General features: G+C 40.0%; 1 protein-coding gene across 6 annotated transcripts in view; it reads right to left on the bottom strand.

Moving 5' to 3' along the window:
- Positions 1-21,693, bottom strand: part of TTBK1 (tau tubulin kinase 1) — a 101,714-nt gene that overhangs the window by 47,707 nt on the left and 32,314 nt on the right. For 5 of the 6 annotated variants that reach the window (XM_090134895.1, XM_090134897.1, XM_031597414.2 and 2 more), the window contains 5 exons: positions 19,875-19,948; positions 17,167-17,307; positions 15,864-15,968; positions 3,159-3,224; positions 573-665 (listed from right to left, as the gene is read on the bottom strand). In XM_090134895.1, the coding sequence (XP_089991021.1) occupies positions 573-665; positions 3,159-3,224; positions 15,864-15,968; positions 17,167-17,307; positions 19,875-19,948 (479 nt within the window). Of the gene's footprint in view, positions 1-572; positions 666-3,158; positions 3,225-8,423; positions 8,505-15,863; positions 15,969-17,166; positions 17,308-19,874; positions 19,949-21,693 lie in introns of those variants that run through there. The other variant, XM_031597422.2, reaches the window with a different exon arrangement.

The raw sequence follows: 21,693 nt of genomic DNA, 5'->3' as shown, positions 1-21,693 counted from the left end.
TCATTCCCGGAACACAGCTGATTCATAGAAGCAGCATTTTGGCTAGACACTTCTGTTTTGATGTCCCTAGCACAGGAAGGTAGATCACAGCAAGAAAAGGCCAAAGGAGAATCCTAAGTCAGAAACACTCTTCAGAAGCTGTCCCTTTAGCAGAATCTTCTGCACAGGTAACGTATTTTTTTCCAGGGACTTGGTTCTCAAGCATGAATTATTTTCACTGTAACATGAATTTTACTCAATTTTACTCAATTTTCCAGTTGCAATTCCTATTTGGCTTGCATTCCATGCCAGTGTTATCCTTATGCCTTTCAAAGGCTCTGCTTTTTTTGTAAAAAGGACAGCTCATATTCAGCCTTTTCACTTTTGTTATTTGCTTTGCAAGATCAAAATTGCTTGATCCAATACGATTAACAATGTGCATCCCAAATAAAACAAACTCCACACTGGTGTGTGACAGAACACAAAAGCAGGTTAGCATCCAGCAGCAAGATCTGATGAAAAACAGGAATAATAAGAGTGATATTAACAAAAAGGTAGCACCCTGTCTCAAGCATAGATGCTAAATTTTTTACCTTATCTTTGATCTTTCTCCATGGAAGCTGACCAACTGCAAACTCCACCAACATGTAGAAGAGGGACCATAGATCATCGTGCCTACCCATCTCCTGGAGAAAAGAGAGACGAAGACTGAGGAGCAAAGTTCCATGCTGCTCAGTGGTCCAGATGTGCTCTCCAGATGAGCTACCTCATTTTAAAAAGCAGGGAGAGAAGTCATACTTGCCATTACACAATTAAAGAAGCCAGATTAAAGATTTATGATGCAAAATCAAGCTTTTACTAAACTGGGAAATGTCAACACGGTCACCTGAATAACTTATTTGTTTTACTTTTGAATACATCGTGGAACAGTTTTCCATAGGACTCTCCTTCACTTAGCATATAGAATATTTATTAACAGGATACAGAACAAACTAGATAAAGAAAAAAAAAAAAAAGAACAGTGCAGAAAAAGTCTTCTTTATCATTGTTTTTAAGTAAAGTACCATTCCAACTCCTTTCACAAGACAGCATTTACTCAAGGGTTTTTTTAAAAAACTCTCATAATCAAGCACCACAATAGTTTCCAGATTCTCCCCATACCATCCTCCTCCTAGCCTAGCAAATGGGAAATTGAAACATAAAGCACATGAATTTGTTTTTGGCGCTCAACATACAGTATCCAGACTATCATTTCTCAGAATAGCATGCATTAAGCAGCAATTTTTGTGTTTAAATATAACTTCAGCTGATGCCAGCTACAGCTGAAAATTCCACAAATTATACTTAAGTTTTATCAGTATCCATCAGAAAACAGAAGGACTTCGTTATGGCATTCAGCTGCCCACCCTGTATCACACTTTCCACTTCTGGCAATGAATGACATCTTATAGCCAGTAACCTCCTTTCGTAAAACAACCTGAATCTTCCTCATACGTCTCATTTTTAATGAGATATCCTACAGACTCATTTTTAATAAAGCCACATTCAGACAACTGTTGAGGGACAGATGAAAGCATAATTAACACCAATCTGAATTAATACAACTCAGAGCTTTGTTCCTCACCAGAAGGATGATGTTTCAGAAGTAATGTATTTTGAATTTTTAAGTCCTGTTCTCAGAAAAAAAACAACTGTTTTTCCTAAAGCTTTTCTGAAAGTTCAGCTGCTAGCAGATTCCTCCTCCTCATTTTCAAACATAAGGAATTTACAGGTAGCTATGAAGAGACTCTAAGAATAGTGAGCTCTGGGCCACGCTAATTACAGAAGTACTTTGTAAATAAGAATACAATTTTCTGACATAGCAAAGGAATCTGAAGAATCACGTCCCCCAGAAGCCCAGAGTAAACTATTTAGAAAAAAATTTATCTTTATTTTTTTCCTAATTATGGGGAACTTTATTTTCAGTATGGCCCTCTATCACAAATACTTTCCAGCACATACTAAAAAAATTAGAATCAGGAAAGATTACATACCATAAAGACAATATATCTTAGTTTGCACCAGCTCAGGCACTTGTAGGACCCCTTTGCAAGCAGAAAACTAAAGCAGGTGGTTTTTTTTTCCTCCAACCCTGTTTTTATATATACCTCTGTGCTGGTACATGTATATGTAAAACACATACACACATATGTATGTACATATGCTCTGTATAGCAAATACTCTTTCAGATGAAAGTTCAAGTGTCAGGATCACTATGGGAAAAAGTATGGTAATATGGTTCTTGTGACAAGGGCAGAGGATCAGGTGAAAAAAAACATTCTTTCTTTAGGTAACAGCATCCTGCTAGGACTATTTATTATAGGTCTGCAAATGGCTGAGCCACTGACTCAGTCTGTTATAACAAGACTGCAAGCAAAAACTCCAAGATGACTTCCACCATGTATAGAATACTGCAATGATTAGAACTATCAATGCTGAATATTAATGTATTCCATACCAATTTACACTTACAAACACACTGTCTCAAAAGGTGACAGCAGCTAGGATGCTGGAAACCTGGAGATTAGATAGGAGGGCTGATAATTCTCATCTGGCAAGCACTTTGCAGCAGGACCAGAGGACTTACAGTTCACTGTCTATACAGGAAGCATTGCTAACTAGGACAAGAGTGTTTTGAGAAAAATGGTGGATGAGACTTCCGGAAGTGTTCAGAATGAAACATGCCAGATGCTCTGGAAATAATGGCTATCTTCAAGGAAAAAAAGTAAACTTGAGTTCCACTAAGTAACTTTTCACCTGAGGGCATGCTGCTAAAATCCAAAATTCCAGGGGGAAAATGGATGTGAGGACCTGGCACTCGTTGTCTCACAGTCAAGTTGTGCTGGAAATTAGTGAGCAGGCTGTAAGGTAACACTGATAACTGCATTAGTGGGAGTTTTTTCCTTTTAATCAGTGTCCAATAATGAAAATTATGAAGTTTACAAACTTGAGAGGATTCAATAACTGAATCATAATTTTGATTTTACAGAGAACAGCCTTGACATTCTAATGGAATTCAGATGATTTACTTACACAGGCTACAAAGCAGAACTCTCAGCTTTTAAGCTTCTGCTCCTGAGAACAAGTTCCTGGGGAGAAATAAACTTGTGTTTAACCCTTTATAACCCAGAAATACTCACTCGGTTTTTATGTGCATTCACTGAAGCGTAACGGACCGTTCCTCGAAAACCAGCAACGTTGCGAGGCTGAAGGGAGACAAGAGAAACATTTTAGAAAGAGCAGATTACTAAATCCTACATGAAGCTAACTGCTGAGAACTTATATATTCATCTTACAGACCCAAGGGATACAAAGCTCTCATCTGCTCTAGCGGCTGCCTGTGTAGCATTCTCAAATTCTGCATTTCCATAAAAGCTTATTTTACACAGAAGGAAAAGTTACAACAGGAATAGGTTAGAACAGCAGTAGTCTAGGAAGAGATAAGAATATTTTCCGGGATCATAACACCCAATTAATCACCAGGTCAAGGAAAAAGCTAATACAGAAATGCTAGTGCAAAACTGAGTCAGAATAACAACAGCAAAGCAAAGTTTGAGGGCAACCTGCACAGGACAAGAACGAGAATCCCCTGACACGTGTCCAACTTTGCTGACACTGTTTGTCAACATGATTTTTTTTATTTTTATTTTTTTTACTCCTCACCAGTTTCTCCTCAGTACATTCAGTTTTTCTTGCTTTGATTCTCTTGATTTCCATGCCCTCTGGGAGGTGAAAGCTTGATAAAGGTACTCTGGGAAAAAGGCAGACCTCCTCTGACTTTTATTCAGAGCTGGAGGGGCTGAGCAACACCCCCAACTCTTTCCAATGCTGTCTCTACAATGACATTACCTTTCACAGTGTGACTTCCTTTATTCTCTTTATTCTGAAAAAACTGCATTTAAATAATGAAATCTTGCAAATTCTTTCAGCTCAGCTAGAAGAACCAGAGTTAGCAGCAGAGCTTTCAAAATTCATGTGGTAAAACCAGGTTCAGGCACCTTAAAGCTAAGCCTAGGCAAAGCCCTAAGCATTGAAAATGATGCTAAATGAGATGCTATTCTTGCAGGAATCTGAGCACACCAATAACCACTCTGTTAGGATGAGGTGTCCCACTTAGGTCAGTTGATTTCTGTTTGTTTTTCACCTGTGCCTATGCTTTCAGAGTGAAGCCTAAAACTGTACTTTTATTTAGGACACTTATGCCAGTTTTAGTGAATACAACTCAATTATTTCCTTCTGGATATAGGGAAGCTCTACATTTCAATATTCTCACAAAGAGTAAGAATTGGAGCATGTTTTAAACAAGATCAACACCACGCTGCTAATATGCACCTGAACAGCGTGCATAATGCAGCTCTGCAGTTACAGTGACTCCAAACAAAAAGTCACATTTCACAAGCAGAACCCATACGCACGTGCCACACACTTAACACAGCATATAACTTTGTAGTTCAACAGCTTGAGCTATAAACTACTTATGTAGCATCGGTAATATTCAAGATATTATTTTCATGACCATATATGTGTTTCCTCGCAGAGCATACATTTAAGATGCCTACTGACAAATTATTGCAAAATACCTTTCAGTAAACACCGAATTCACCAATACAGGTTTCTGAAAAGCAGAATGCTTGCCACTGGAACAATATGTTGGAATTACTCTTTACCATAGTTGACCTCTACAGGACAGCTGTCCTCAAGAGGACATTCATTCCTCTTCGCCATTGTGAGTGGAAATTTTTCATGAGCCATAAAATAACAGTATATTATGAACAATTTCAATGTATAATCTGTAATGCTTTCAGAACAAATACTGTTCAATCTCTGTAGCACAGGGGAGATTACCTTTTACGTTCTATCTCTACTTAGATGTCCTCAGATATCAAATGCAGATCTATATGCATGGAGCCAAGTATCATGTGCTGATTACAGTATGGCTGGCAATATCTCTGAAAATATTTCTTAGATCAATACTTACTGTTGGTAACAGAGTATTCTCTTTAATTATATGTATTCCAAAACCAGCTCCTAGACAGCTTGCAGGTTTGTTCTCCTTTTCTTTCAGAATGAAAACAAATGCTCACCTATCATTTAACCAAGCTTCTGCCCAGCAACCACTATGAAACAGTTCACAAGCCAGACCTGCAGCTGAATCCAATAAGCTCTCTCCCCAGTCCTCTCTGATTTGCTGCCTGCAGGAGATCACTGCAAGACTTTGCAATTGTTTTGACAGGATGTTCAGAACTTTAAACAAAATAGATAAATGTTATGTATGTTAACAGCTTTTTCCTCCTAAAGGCTTTCCCTCCACATTTAACCCTACCAGTCACGAGACAATTAGTTTTGTCTTTCAACTGGGTCACTAAACACTGCAATCAAATGTTTCCATGACTGGGGACAGCAGGAGATATTTTCCATCCAAACAGTAAGTGCTCCTGCCTACCCAACTGCTGACTTATCTTCTGAATTCATCAATATTAATTCTTCTGATCTCTTTACATACCTCACTTCTTCCTGTTTAAAAAAAAAAAACATCTCACCACTGCATTGCCCAGCAGTGAAGAATGGCCTGGATAAAGCATCCCAGCTGTCCAGAGCTATCCACACCAGACACAAAACTGAAATTCTACACGTTCTGACAGGCTATGGAATTGTGTATAGCATAACTGATAAAAATCCCCCAAATAATAGGAAAATAAAAAGTTAACAAACTGATGTTGTTTTTTTTTTTTAATTTTTATTTTTTCCACATCAGTATTACTATGAAAAACGTTATTCATGATAAAGCATGTCCCCTGAATTCAAATTGTGCACAAAAGTAATTCATTACACAGAGCTGTCAGGGAGATGACAGATATGAAGTACATTGCATTGTCTCAGAAGTTAGGTTTAAAATGAGTTTTAGTTTGGGATAATATATTAGACTGGTTCCACAAGGAAAAAAATTATACTGTGTTCCTTTCAATATATTGGCAGTGTACTACAACACAGACAACTGACAGCAACATGTATGAGGGCTGCTCTAAAAGTAATGGCTCCTATTTTATTACATTGTACCATAACACCAGAGGCAAATGTTGCTGGTATGGCAACAGAGGTTGAACATTCCCACCAATATCCCACTACATTTTGTTGCCATGGGACAGATTGTGTCGACTTGGAAGCGCGTATGAAGCAAAGGGGTGGAACTGAATCCCACCATGTGGAAAAAATGGCACCCACATTCAATTGATGCTTGCTTAGCATTTAAGGAGACCAAACAGTGGATGTGAGCACAGTCAGGTGGTGAGTGGTGTGTTTAAGCAGTGACAACAGTGATTTGAAAAATAAACCACTTTTTGGATGGCTATGCCCAGCTGTCACACACAAAATGAAGGAGGTCTTGATCAGTTCATCCATGTGAACTGATGGATTACTACCAGGGAACTGCATATGGAACTGAATATCAGCTTCAACGTACTAGAAATGATGGTGACAACATAGGAATATCACAAAGTTTGCATCAGGTGGGCATGATGAACACTTACACAGGAACAGAAGCAACACTGTATATGTTTGTCAGAACCTATTGAAACAATGAAGCTGAAGGTGGCAGTTTCATGAATCATATCATTACCCTGGTGAAACATGGTGTCACCACTATGAACCAGAGACAAAACAGCAGTTCACAGAGTGGCAACATGTGAACTCCTCATTGAAGAAAAAATTCAAGGCATAGCCCCCTGCAGCTAAGGTCATGTGCGGTGTCTTTTGTGATAGGGAAGTGACGATCCTCCTGAGTTTCCTGGAACCTTGACAAAGTATTAAGTTGTGATGCTGAGTAAGCTGAAGGCTTGAACTTCCAGGGTCAGGTCAGAAAAGAAAAGAACCTTTCTCTTGCAGCACAGTAATGTCAGGCCCCATACCAATCTAAAGACAAGGGAGAACATCTTGGCTGGACTGTCCTACCACAGCCACCTACAGTACAGTCTGGATTTGGTGCCTTCTGACTTCCGTCTGTTCAGGTCAATGAAAGATAAACTGCATGGACAACATTTTCCTAGCAATGACATTGCCATAGCAGTTGTGAAACAGTGGGCCACCTCTGTTGGTGCAGATCTTTATGAGCATGAATTGCAGGCTCTTGTTCACTTGCAAAGGTACGTAAGTAGTGACCATGTTGAAAAAAAGTGTTTTGTAGAGGAGAGTTTGCGTTATATTTTCCTTTGTATCTGTTCTAGTTTCCATGGAAATAAATAGGAGACATTACTTTCAGAGCAACCAATGTACAAAGTGGGTACATTTTCCCAAATTGTGTCCTGCTTTGCACCCATGAACTTTTCCTCATTCTGCATTTTAAACACTTCTGACCACCTGTACTATGAGGGTCTCCCTTATGATTCATATTAAATTTACCTTTCTCGTAAATTTTCCCTTTAATTTAGGAACGTTCCTATTTCATCATGAATTAGAATCTTTGCTTCTTACACTACCTTTCTTCCTATACATTAAAACTTTTTCTCTCATCTCACTGTTCTCTAGATTGCTAACTTTGAAGGCCCTGATCTCCATCTCCATTCCTAATAAAACATTTGGATGCCAGTACTTTCCTCCTGCTGTTTGTTACTCCTGTGGTGTTCTAATAGAGCATGACTACTGGTTCCTCCCCAGCCTGTGCAAACATCTCATGAGACCCACCACCTTCACCTCTGGCAGGACTGGTGTTATCTAGTACCAGTCATGGAAATAGGAAAGGGATTTCCAGTAGTAAGAAAATGAAAGGAAAGCTAGCACAGACCAGAGAGAAGAGGCTAAGGGGAGGGAGGTAGGGTCACAGATCACAGCAAGCGCTTGCAGATGTATCTTGGACTAAAATAGCTTGTTGGAAAAGTTGGAGTAAAAAGAAAAAGAGGAAACCTTAAATAAACAAAAAGCCAGCATCCTGGTGAGTACAAGGGATTTTCTGCTTCCACCGGTTAGGCCTAAAAGGAGACATGGGGATTTGAACCTCCACATCTACTGTGGAGTCAAATTCTGCATCTTTTGCATACGTTTTGAGATATTAAACTGTAGTACACTGCAGAATCATTAATGACAGCAGCATATTGTCCCAACAGGGAGTTGGAAATGAATACAGAAAAATCTGGAGTCAAAAGCGTCAGATGAGAGAATTCCCCTCCCCTTGCCTCTGAAACCACAAGAGTGACAAAACCACAGTCTCTGGCACCACCCATCTGCCAACCCCTCAAGCAAAACCCCAAGTGCTCTAGGTCTCTGCAGCACGTTTAGATAGGTGTCATGATCCTGCTGAAAAGCAAACATATCGTGAAGGAAAAAAAATAAAACCAGGTGTAATTCAGACTTCCATATACAACAAAAGAGCAAAACAAAATGAAAACCCAGAAGCATGATGATGGCTCACTCACAACTCATAGCAGAGATGGTTACGAGCAGCGGATGGGAAGCCAACGCATCAAACACAGCCTCAAAAGAAGAGCTCAAAAGAACTGTAAAACAGAGAGAAACCCAAAGAAAAACATGATAAAAAAAACAACAAAATGAGGAAAAAAACAAATTAAAAAACAATTCAATATTGCATCCATTCAGAAACCTGGGCATCCTGTTTAGATGTTGTGATCCCCCAGCATCCTTTCATGGCTGCTGCCTCCATGGCGTGTGTGGTTCCAGTTAGACACAGAACTTTGAGTGTGGTTTAAGAGAGCTCTGCAAGTGGAGAGAGGGGTCCCTCTAGAGAGGGACTTCTCCCTGATTATTCCTGATCGTAAGTATAGAATACAAATTCAAGAGCAGAGATGCATACAGCCTAACCACAGGCCAGTCATATGGTCCTACTGTGATTTTTCTTTCTAAAATTATCTGATAACCTAAACCTCCACTCCTCCCACAATCCAGCTGACATAGTAGCCAGCATGGAGGTTGGCCCTTAATGCATCTCCTATCCTTTTCACCCAGTGCAAGTTCTAATATTAGTGTCTAATTTTCTATAAATGAAGAAACATCCCCTTGCCTGATTATTTATGAGTTTCCACCCAAACTTTCTAGTTATTTCTACAACCACTACCTTTCTTTTTTTTTTTCCTTCCTTTACCAGCATTCTTACTAGCACTGCTTTGCCAACATCACAGGTTTTAAAGCTGTCAACTTGAGGCAACTTCCCCTTCCCCAGGCTTGCTGCAGCACCCGATCTAGAACACTAGATCTCTGCTGGTGGTGGTGAGAAGCAGAACAGTGGTTTGTAAAGGGGCAGACTGAATGTCAGTATTGCTTCTAGGCCATGTGAGCAGACACTTTATCTTAAGGTCTGATTTGCATAGTATAAAAATGCAAGGACCACTCTGATCAGAGGCAAGAGCTAACTTGCCTCTGATCAGAGTATATTTAATTTAATAAGAGTAATTTAATAAGAGTATATTAAAACAACTCAGTAAAGTGAAGAAAAACCTTGGCTGAGAGTTGCATATTCCAACAGAAAACAATTAATCAAAAGCCAACACCCCAACAGAGTTTCTTATAATATTATTTCCAAACCAAAATACACAAAGAGATGAGCTAGAAAGACAACATTCTTTCATTCTTGGTAAACTTGAAATTTTCAGTGGATTTTAACATAAAAAAAGAGCAAAGTGATCATTTTGTCTTTTCAAATAATGTGTTAACAGGCTAAGCATATAAAATTCTTGTGCTAGAATTTGTGCAGGAGATGAGGGTGACAATGCCTTTCCTCACATTAGAAAGTGGGGTAAGAGTGACCAACTTTTATTTATTTTTTTAAATCAAAAGCTTACTTCAGCTGTAATCTTATTTATTTATCACTTGATTCTTGAACAGGACAACTTTAGCCTCAAAGCATTTAATTGCTGCACTCGTTTCTTACGCAGGAGAACAGAGTTCAACCTCCCCCCACCTCTACACCGACATGAAACCTCCTTCCTTCCAGAGCACACTCATACCCCTAAGCTACAGGGTGCTTAAGATGCAAGACTAACAACATCTATGTTGGAAAGGATCCATTTTGCACAGACTAATTTAATATTTTATCACAGAGAGTGTTTGACAGACACACTTCTACCTGGCAGCAAATGCGCTTACCTGATGTAGAGAAGACTTGACCTGAAAACCCAACTCAGCATTTCACTTGCCCCTGTTCCCTGACCACTGAACACAGTAATAGCTTTCCATTCCTCCTTCTGTAGACCATTGGGAAGAATATTCAAAACTTCAGGTGGGACAGCACCAATCAGAAGGAATGACACATTCAGAGGTACCACAACTCCTTAGCAGTACAGGCACTCAGAAATGGAAAATGGGATCATAGCTCCCTTCAGGCATATATGAGATTTGAGCCTGAGCTGTATTTCCTTCCTCCCAGCCCTGTAGCACAAGAGTTGTAACTAGAAAGCTGCTACATAAGGAAAAAAAATCATCAGCAACCTGATACAGGTGATCTGAGGTTATAGTTCCCACACCAGGGTTTCCAGGTGAAGAAAGCAAAGAAACAGCCAGTTACAATAGACAAGGTACAAGACTATTTGCGTGCTAATCCACCTGGAAATCTATCAGCTGGTCTGCTTCTGATACATTTAAACCACACTGATTTTCTTTAGTTGTAACGATTTAAAACAACACAATCTCCCTTCTGAACTCTAAGTTTGGTTCTCCAACAACAAGAGCGACAAGAACCTTTACATAATTATCTGAAACATTCTTTAGTTCTAATATTCAATAATGCTCTATAACTAACCCATTTCCACAGAAAGAGCACTTTTATAATACACTAAACGTGCAATATTTTTATTCATAGGTCCACTCTTCTCCTTCCTCCCATCCCTATATGAATTAATGTGACAGCGCTGGGCTGCCAGCCTTTTCTGCAATTATCTTTTTTACAATACAAAGTTGAAGAGAAGCTTTCTCTCTTCCTAGGCTAATGCAGTGCTCTGAATACTACAGGTCTAGAAATCTGTTTTATTCTACCACAAAAATGCTAATCTTACCAGTAACATTACATCTTACATGTTTCAAGAAAAATTAAGTATGAAATCTACTGGGCTTTTATGTTTGAATATTTGGGGTCTTAGGATGTAGGAGTTAATCTCTTTTGTGTTATAAAATAACTCATTTTGTAGAAGGGAGGAAAACCCCTCATTAGAAAAAAGTGCCATACTCTCATCTTCTAAAACCTTGTTCACTGCAGTGAAGTTCATTTTTAACACTGCACAGATATTTGGAAATATCTGCAGCCTTCATCGTGCTCATATAAACAGGCTCCGCGTTGTCCTGCCTACCATCTCTTCTCTCTGCCCACTGAATCACAGAGCCACCCTCACACACACGGTATTTTCGGCAAGGCACTGCAAACTGCTGCAGTGCAGTCTGAGCCATGAGGAGAAAGAGATCTAATCAATGGGCTGCAGCTGACTAAGCTAAAAAAAATCTGCTTGCTGAGCATAACAACCCAGTGTCAGATCCTGCAAACAGGAGAGAGGCTCCTAGAGAAAAACAACACAGCATCTCCTCTCCTGTATTTTCAAATAAATAATGAAGATCAAGTTGCTAAAGCCTCCATCGCTTTCAATTAATGTCTGTGGCACCACAGGTTATATGTTTCTGAAGGCAGGGTGTCACACATAGAGGAAAATTATAATACTGTCCGTACAGCACTGATAAACAAAACAGATCTGAACAATGACCAGTAATAATCAAGAAGTTATTGTCCATGAACTGACCTACATTAGCACAGAAGTCTCTCGTGACTCTGCGTACCTCCACTATATGAGCATATGCTGTTCATCACATCATCTGCATAACAGCATTCATGTTTATAACCCTCCAGGTTAATACTCTGCTCTATTTCTCTATATCAGATACATTCTGCTATGAAAAATGAAGGCAAGATTCTTTTTTTTTTTTCCTTGTACACTTTTGGCAGAAGTGTAAGGAAAAGCAACCTTTCAGTCCACTCTCTAGCTGCTTAGCTTGGTTGTCCTAAGCTATGCATCAGCACTAAGTGCTTACAGTTCACTGCTGCATGGCAAAGGTCGGTTGTACAAATGGGACACTGCAGTAAATAAGACTGCTCTTCTGTCTGTCTCAGCCATGGCAGAAGGCTGTGTTTAGACAAAACAATGGTTAGACTCACATAAAAGGTCTCAGTATCCTGTAATGTCAAATTTGTTACGGATACTCTTGGGATTCATCCCAAAATGCACATCTTCATGGGAGAGTACAAAAAAAAGTCACAAAGGAAAAACTGGATTTGTTTCTCCAAAAAGTATCCTCTGTATCTGAAAGCAGTTATTAACTGGAGCTGATGTAACAGATTCCTTCCATAAATCATCTCTTTTTAAGCAGACTTCCAAGCCTTTTACAACTGAGAAACAAACAGGTTCTGCCCAATTCAAACCATTCCATCCCACCTGGTTAGGAACCTTCATGCTGGTAACAAATCTACAGATCCTGTGGAAAAATTAGATACTGGGGGAGGCTGAAGAGATGAATTTGAAAAGCAAGGGCAGTGGTCTTGAATGAGGTAATGGCATTGCTTTAAATATTAAGAGAAGAAAGAAGTACTTTACATATCAGCAGTCTGGATTAAGTTCTGACTGGCCCAAGATGACACTGTCCTCAGTTACTTATGTTTCCTAATTTTCCTTTCCAAGTAGGCAAAAATGGGGTGTGGAGGTTTCGTAGGAATACTGTCAGTACAGAAGGCAGCAATGTTTTTGCTTTAAAAAAAAAAAAAAATCTCAATTTTTCAAATGTTTAGATGTTTTTTTAAATGTTTGGATTTAATCAGCATTTGTGACCTTTCATACAGGAGAGAATGGCTGTTAAGTCTGGAACAGAAAAGAAGTCATGATCTTCTTGAGCAGATTTGTCAGCTGTCCCTCTTATCCTTCATTCTTCCATCCTCACAACCATTTGAAAAACAAAACCCTCCAGAAGATTTTTTTTTTTGCACTGGCAGTCTGTCCTGCTTATCATAATAGCCGGACTCCCTCCTGCTAACCAGGCTGATGACTGTGATACAGATGCCAGAAATGCTGATGGCAGCCAAAGAAACAGCCTCCAGACAGGCCCTAAGAAGTTCTCAGCACACAGTGGATAACAAATGGCTGATGCACATCTGCTCTACCTGTCCAAAGCAGTAACCATCAAGCAATGACTTCTACAACCGTTAGAGAAATATTAAGCAATGTGGCTGCTGAGAACAAAATTACTCTAATTGCTAACAGGGAAAAAAAAATGTTGCTGATGCTTCCTTACATATCTCCTGGCTCCAACCTTTTGTTGTCTATAATATAATGCAAGTTCCTACAGACTTTGTACTGTAGATTTTGCAAGATCTGGCAAGAGACAACTGATAGAGGTATGAGACCGTTCCCATGAAAGCAAATCCGTGCAATGAGTAGAGATTGTGCTAAAATTAGTATTCCACATAAGGTATTAGAGGGTCTAAAAAGCTAGAGGATGGAGGAACTAACACTCACTGAAGATTATGGAGACCATAAATGATCCTACCTCAAAATTCCAACTAATCGCCCAAAAATCAGAATCAGACATTTTTAGCAACAGCCTATCTTATCTGACTATTGTGGGGCTCCTTGCCTTTTGATACTAAAAAAAAAAAAGTCAGTGTTTGGCAAGCAGTGAATTGCACATACAAAATTAAAAAAACAAAAACAAAACAGTGCCCGTACAATTTTCCAGTGGATTTTGCTCCTTGGAATTGCTGGCTTTTCCCTTCCTCAAAGTCAAGTGTGTTTTTAAAGTAGAAAACTGACCAAAAATAGTAAGGCCAAAGATATAAAAACAAAAAGCTAAACCAAAACAAAACAACAAAATCAGAACCACAATGTCCTAACAGCCAAGTCCATCGTTTATATTACTAGCAAGTCATTCAGTCTTTCTGAATGGCTGACAAGCAAGACTGATGTTATGAATTTCAGAGGACGTAAAAACAGCAAACAATTTTTAAGGTATTATAAAAAAAGAAAAAGATAATTCTTGAAACTTTGGGGAACAACATGAAACCTACCTGAGCAGGAAAAAAAAACCAACAATTAATAAAGATCTTCAAGGTCTCCAGGCATGGGGCACCCGCCACCTCTCTGGGCAACCTGCGCCAGTGCCTCAACCACTTTCATGGTAAAAAAAGAAACAAAAAACAAAAACAAAACTTCTTTATGTGCAATCTAAATCTCCCCTCTTCTAGTTTGAAAAAATTTCTCCTTGACCTATCACAATAGACCCTGTTGAAGAGTCTATCCCCTTTCTCCTTATAGCCCTCATTTAGATACTGAAAGGCTGCTCTCAGATCTCCCTGGGGCCTTCTCCTCTCCAGGCTGAACAGCCCCAGCTCTCTCAACCTGTCCCCACAGGAGACGTGTTCCATCTCTTGGATCATTTTTGTGGCCCTTTTCTGGACACGCTCCAGCAGGTCCATGTCTCTCCTGTACTGAGGACTCCACATCTAGATGCAGTACTCCAGGTGAGGCGTCACAGCAGCACAGAGCAGAGGGGCAGGATCACCTCCCTTGACTTGCTGGCCATATTTCTTTTGAAGCAGCCCAGGATATGGTTGGCATCGTGGGCTGCAAGGGCACATTGCTGGCTCATATCCAGCCTGCCATACATCAGTAACCCCAAATCATTCCCCAGCTTGTACTGATAGCAAGACCTTGCATCTGGATTTGTTGAACCTCATGAAGTTCACCAGGGTCCACTGCTGGAACCTGTCCAGGTCTCTCTGAATGGCATCCCACCCCTTGGTCTCATCAGCTACACCATGTAGCATGGTACCATCTGAAAACTTGCTTAGTGTGCATTCAATCCTCCTGTCAGTATCATTGATAGAGATGTTAAAGAGCACAAGTTCCAGTACTGACCCCTGATGGACGCTGCTAGCTACTGATCTCCATCCAGACACTGAGCCCCTGACCACCGCTCTGGGTACAATCTCTGTCTTTCCTTTCTTCACAGTCCCCAGCCATATCCTGCATTACAGAGTCTCCAAATTTAACTCTCACACTGTTAACAGTTTCCAGAACAACTAATACACATGGAAAAGACAAGGAGACCAAAAGGTATCGGCCTATGATGATAAACACGGAGATTGTCTGAACTCTCCAAGCTTGTACTGTGTTTCAAAATAAGTCTGGGAATGCTCTGATTGCTACTTGTTGGGGCATCTAGAGCATCTGAAGCTTACTGCACATTTGTGAGTGAGCCCGTGCTTTCAAAAGGATCAAAGGTAATATGCACACTAGGTAGTGAAAGTTATGTTCTCTGCTGTTACCTCCTCTTCAGTCAGGCATGCTGAAATATTGCTGCTCAGAAATCTGGACAAGGGGCAATAGACACAAAACCAGAGCCAGACAAGTGTGTCATCAGCATTACAGTCTATAGGAAGCTCAGCCTCAGAGACCATACCAGCCTTTTCTTTTTTTTCTCCATAAAAAGCTCTATGAATCCACCAACCTGGTTCCCCATATCAAAGACCTAAAGCAGGTCAGACCACTGATGCTACAGAAGTTATATGGCCAACATTGGGCTCACCCTCTTTGCTTGGTCAGCAAGTATTCTTAGCCTGTGGAATACACACTTAACCTGAAGAAAAAATAAATAAATAAAAGCCATGCATTTTGTGAGACAATAGCAAACACCCCCTCTTCAACTGCTAACTCATTTGAAGTTGCGTGCTGCTTCTCACCTCGTAGGAAATGAAGTCCAATATTTTCAGTATAACATTCAAGTATATTAACAACAAAACCAACAGACCAACAAAAGTTTTTCCTTGCCTAAACAATAGCAGAAGTGGAAAAAATTGCTTGAAATGTACTTACTGGCCTGACTTCACCAGTGGTGTTGGTATACTGACGGGCCAGGCCGAAGTCTAACATGTAGCATTTCCTGTACGTTGAAGGTAACCGGCCCATGGCAAAATTGGACTAGACAAAAAGAAAGTTTAAAAAACAAAATCACTTTGGTAACAGCAACTTGGCTAAGAGTAGCCATTTGTTGACAAAACTTTGTCATATAGCCCCAAACACTTCAGATGAAACCAGAAGAGAGGAATTTTAAAATACATCTCATGATACATCTTAAATATGTCTGGGGAACCACTGCCATTTATTAAGTTCACTTTGCAGCTAAGTGACTATGGAATCTCAAAATAACTAAAAATCTCATTAGCTTAGCAAAATTACAGCTGCTGTGAAAAAGAGCTAGATTTAGCACCTATAGCTCTGCAGTGAGAGCTCCATCACTTGCATAACAGGCTAGAGCTATCATAGACAAATGCTTAACTTGTCTTCATAGCTCAGGTGGTAATGTGCATTTTCCTGCTCCAACTACAAAACTCCCTATCTACTTTATCACATATTTAAATTTATCTGAATATTAAGACATCTGAGAAACACTAGGTTTGGCTCTTAGTAAACAAATTGACAACAGGGAAGTTCAGCAGTTTCATAAAGTTATGTCCTTAAGCACAGTCAAGAGCTGCTAAAGGACTTCTGGCCAGTTACTAGCAACCAGTCAGCTAACTTTTCAGATGAATCAGATCAGCCAAAACCAGTTTTCAAAGCAGCAAACTGAACAAGATCGTCACACAGATGATATACCAAAAAGCGTTCCGTTCAAGTGTTTATGAGATCAAAAAAAAAACACACTGGCTTGGAATTATTGTGCCTCACCTAGGCACCTCGATGACCAACACTACAGCTGCATTTCCAAAGATTACAAGGTTTATTTAGTCAATGAAATGGCATTTATTTGAGTTACGGGTCATAGTACAAAATATCCTTTCTGAATTTCTTTTGTAGTAGTAATTAGTTGGACTCCAAGAGGACTGTTCAACACCGGATTGCTTCCTTGGGTGATCTTCACTGGAAAAAGTAAGATCAAAAGCTACACCATGGATTAGCCTTTGCCAATGAAAACTAGTTTGCTATGCACTTAAAAGAATAATATAATTTCATTTTGTACTTATGGAAAATAGCCCGCATGTTAGACAGTGCTAGTGCGCAAGGAGGTCTAATTGCTGCCACTGAAATATGACCATGTTCAGTCCATTAGGCTGCCTTTATCGACACAAGCATAACAGATAGACTTATCAGCAAAAGGCAGATTTTCAAAATAACATACAGGTTTGATGTCACGATGTAGAAATCCCACAGAGTGAATGGCTTCTATTGACTCCAGAATCTGTTTGCCTAATCGTAGCGTTGTGCTCAGTGTAAAGGTCCCTCGAGGCTGACTTCTTCTGAGATCTGCAAGATTTCGGCCCTGAAACAATCAATACAACATTTAATGTTTAAACTATCACAATAAAACACAGCATTACACAGCTGAAAGGTCTAACACACATCCCCAAAAAGCAGAAATGCTAACCAGACAAATGCTCACCTCATGCCTCCTTTATTTTCTCAAAGTGGTCTTCAAGTACTTTGTTTTAACTTAAGTGATGTATTTGTTGACAAGAAGATATCAAATCAGTATCTAGGAAGTCAGCTGATTCGTTATTTCAGAAATACAGGGCAGGGACAGAACTGCCTCAAACTGTATAAGCCCAGCATCCCCTTACTGTTAAGAGCAGGCTACATGGAAGTTGAATTAAGAACAATCTTGGACTTATTTTCTGAAAGTCTTTACTACTGAAAGCAGTACATGTATGATAAACAGGTCATGAAGCTATCTGTAACAACTCGGAGAAGTGGTTTCATCACAAATTCCCCAGCACTAACTGGTTGGCTCAAGTTCAAATCAGCATTGTTGTGGCAATGCCACAATGGGAAGGGCTGTCTATCAAAATAATTGTGCTTCAAACCAGGAAGGGATCCACTGACTAAAAGGATACTTGTAAACTATATGATTTTTATTTGAACCTTCTATTAATTAAACTTCTAGGAAAAAAAAATCTACCAGCACAGCTTGAAAATAAAGACAATTCAGAAAAAACATAGGGCGGTCTAAACACCAGAATAACAGGTACTTTGATCCCTGTCATATCAGTTTTGCTTATACTTCTGGTTTACAAAAATAAAGAAGGTTTTAAAATGAGTATCTTCTATGACAGAGTACCCCTGTAATCCACAGAGCTAATGCAGGTATCAACAGCTGAAAGCCACTGGGAATAAACAACTGCTATTTTGGAAAGCACGTATCAAGTATAAGTTATATACCACTGTACTGTAGAGTCAGTTGATTCAATTTCTGCAAAGACATACATGCTTACACTGTAAGTCCAGGTATTCTAACAAAATCCACAACAGAACATAAGATAACAAACATCTGATGAGAAAGCAGATTGCTCTCCATACCAGTGGAATGACATCTATTCATCCACCCATCTGCAATTCCCAAGTAAATAAGCTTAATAAAAAACAAAGGAGTCAACTGCAACTGGCTCTTCATCTTAAGGTTTAGTCTTTCAAACTGGTTTAATCCATCTTGCTTCCAAGTATCCAGTCCCATGACCACTCACTCTTGACAAAGACCAGCTAATATATATACAGCCAAGCAACTGGTCCATGTTTGCTCCTTAGTGTGAATGACAAAAAAAGAAACCACTAAAGTAGTAGCCTAACCTTTTTTTTTTTTTCCTATTGTATAATTTCTGTAGTAGTTCATTAGAGGCAGCACAGATTTGTCATCATTATCCTGAAAGGTCTGAGTTTCTGAACTGACATCAGGTCTTTCTTTTCTCTGTCAAGTTTCTTAGACACTAACTAAAAATAACCTTCCAGGTCATGCAGCAACTTCCTTTGTATTACTAATTCACCTTCCTCATTTCAGCATGCACCATCACCCACATAATACATAAAGAAAAGACAGCAGGATCTGAAAGCTCTTCAGGTGACAGGTGGGCTTTATGGTATAAACATACAGTGCTTTGTATAGCAAAACCCTGGACATACAAACTACAAGAGAGTTAGGACAAGTTCCCTGCCAAATCTTATGTCAGGTGCTGAAATTGGATAGCTTCCAAGGCAACTGTGTCAAAAAAAAAAAAGCAGCTTTAGTTTGAAAGCATTCCCTTTGAACCAGGGACAATCTCTCTCCCATGAAAGACCTTTCTCACGTGTTTTTGATTCAGACATATCTTCCCACTCATTCCCCTCTATCTCCTGTGACTGTATGCTGAAAAAGAAAGCTGCCTTTGTGACAGTACCACCATATTTTGGCGATGAAGATGTGTATGTTTATTTAGTAAATTTTCCTGTAAAAACCATGGAGGAATCCCTTCAGCTCCTGCTTTTATCACAGCTTCTTTAGACAGACCCATGTAAACTGTAGCTGGTTACCTACAAAAGAAGTAACTGGGTGTCTAGCAGCATGGTGATCATATTTATCACACAGGTTGACTCAGTATGAATGCTGCTCAAACAGGAGAAAATACTTCCACAGCAGAAGCCAAGCTACTGCCAATGTTGGTAGAAATGGGAGAGATATCACTCTTTCAATCAGAAGATTGAGCTACTGGTATGAGACCACACCTGAGCTCCAATACAAAACATAGTTTGAATTTTCTATCACAGCTCAGCAGGAGATATTTCAAACAGCTGCTACTGTTGCAAGATTCTGCAGGTAGCTCCAGCAAACATCCTGAATTGAGTGCTTTCCTCAGAAAATTGTCACAAAGCCATATTAGACAGAGAAGTGGACCTATGAAATATCTCAGCACAACTTGACAACTGGAAATCTCTCAAGGGATATCACAGCAACACACCCTTTCACGCTGTCTCCTGTTCCATGCACTTTCCACCAGTGCTTGGCTTTATCCTCCCACTGTAAATCCTTCCCTGTGCCACTTCTGTGGGACAGAAGAAAGAGAGAAGAAGCACAGAACTCACCTGAAGTTGCATGACCACATAATTAAATTTTTCATTTCTTCCACAGCCGATAAATCTGCAAACATGATCCTTCCCTGCAAAGAAACAGAAACATACAGAGTAGAACATGAGACAATAACCACATGATCAAATTTAGACACACGGTTTCTAACAAGTATGGTAACCTGAAGTGGCATCAGGCAGGGAGTTCTGCAGAACAGATTAATTTTGTTTCTACTTCCCAGCCCCTCATCTCAAGAAAGTACTGACACCGCACAGGTAAACTGTGACAAGTGGAAACCAGTGCCACAGATCCCTGAATCCTCAAACTGATGCTGCAGGGCACAGCTAAGAGTGTGCCTAACTGCAGCTCATACCAACGCTAGACGCATGTAGCACCACCAGCCTCTCAACTAAAACATAAGTAGCACGTATAACTGTGTGGTTTCCCAGATTACTGACAGTGTTTAAGCTTGTTACACCAACTTCACTCAGTAAATACTGACTTGCACACAACTGCCCCAATACTTGCCCTATTAGATTGTTTCCCATGAAACAGCTAAACTAACGCTACTTCATGCATAAGCAAACGCTAATTTTATTTGTCAGAAACTCTGGAAAGAGAAAAATGCATGTGAAAAACTATTAAAATGTAGAAGTTGTTAAAGGCAATTTTATAATAAAAAAAGGGAAGAAATACATGTCATGTTCTGGCATACAGTTAAATTACAAATCTCTCTACTCAGGCAAAATCAAAACAAACCAGCCACCACACAATACTTGTTAGACCTCTGAAGTTCATTCCCTGTGGCACAGAAGTGCTGCTGCAGCATTTACTTTTTATCAAGTGACACCAGTCAGGACTCATATTCAAAAAACAACAGTGTGTTCCCAACAGAGCAGATGTTGTGGTTTCAGATCATGTCCCATAATGGATTTGAGATTACATGCTTTCTGTATTAGCAGAAGGGAAGTATGATCATATAATGGCTTGGGTTGGAAGAGATATAAAGGTCATCTAGTTCCAACTCTGTGCCATAAGCAAGGCTGCCCCCTTCCAGCTCAGGCTGCCCATGGCCCCATCCAACCTGGCTGGAGCACCTCCAGGGATGGGACACTGACAGTTTCTCCAGGCAGCTGTGCCAAGGCCTCACCATCCTCTGAATATAAAAAAATTCTCCTCACGCCTAATCTAGATCTCTCCTCTTTTATTTTAAAGCCACTGCCCCTTGTCCTGTCAGAAGAAAGACCATGTAAAAAGTCAGTCCCCTCTTGCTTATAAAGCTCCCTTCAAATACTGGAAGGATGCAATGATGTCTCCCCTTCTCTTCTCCAAGCTGACCAAGCCCAACTCCCTCAGCCTATCTTCACAGAAGAGATGCTCCAGCCATCCAAGCATCTTCGTGGCCCTTCTCTGGATCCGACAGCTCCACATCTTTCTTGTGCTGGGGGGCATGGAGCTGGATGCAGTACTCCAGATGGGGCTTCACGAGAGCAGAGCAGAGGGGGACAATTCCCTCCCTCTCCCTGCTGCCATCCCTCTTTTAATGCAGCCCACGATACTGTTGGCCTCTTGAGCTGCAAGCACACATTGATGGCTCGTGCCCAGCTTTTCATCCACCAGAACCACAAGACCTTCTCTGTAGGACTGTTCCCGGTGAGTTCTTCATATCTGGGATTGCACTGACCCAAGTGCAGGACAATGCACCTGGCCTTGTTGAACCACACTAGGTTCAGGCAATGTATATGTTATGATGTACATATTCTTTTAAAAGCTGACTACTAAAAAATAGAATTAAGAAAGATGCACAATACAGTGATGAGCACTCCCAGCACAGAC

This window comes from Phasianus colchicus, chromosome 2 (genome assembly GCF_987193195.1).
Source record: "Phasianus colchicus chromosome 2, bPhaCol1.hap1.1, whole genome shotgun sequence".
NCBI classification, from domain to species: domain Eukaryota; kingdom Metazoa; phylum Chordata; class Aves; order Galliformes; family Phasianidae; genus Phasianus; species Phasianus colchicus.
Note: the sequence above shows the minus strand (reverse complement) of the source record. Positions and strands in the feature narration are given on the sequence as shown.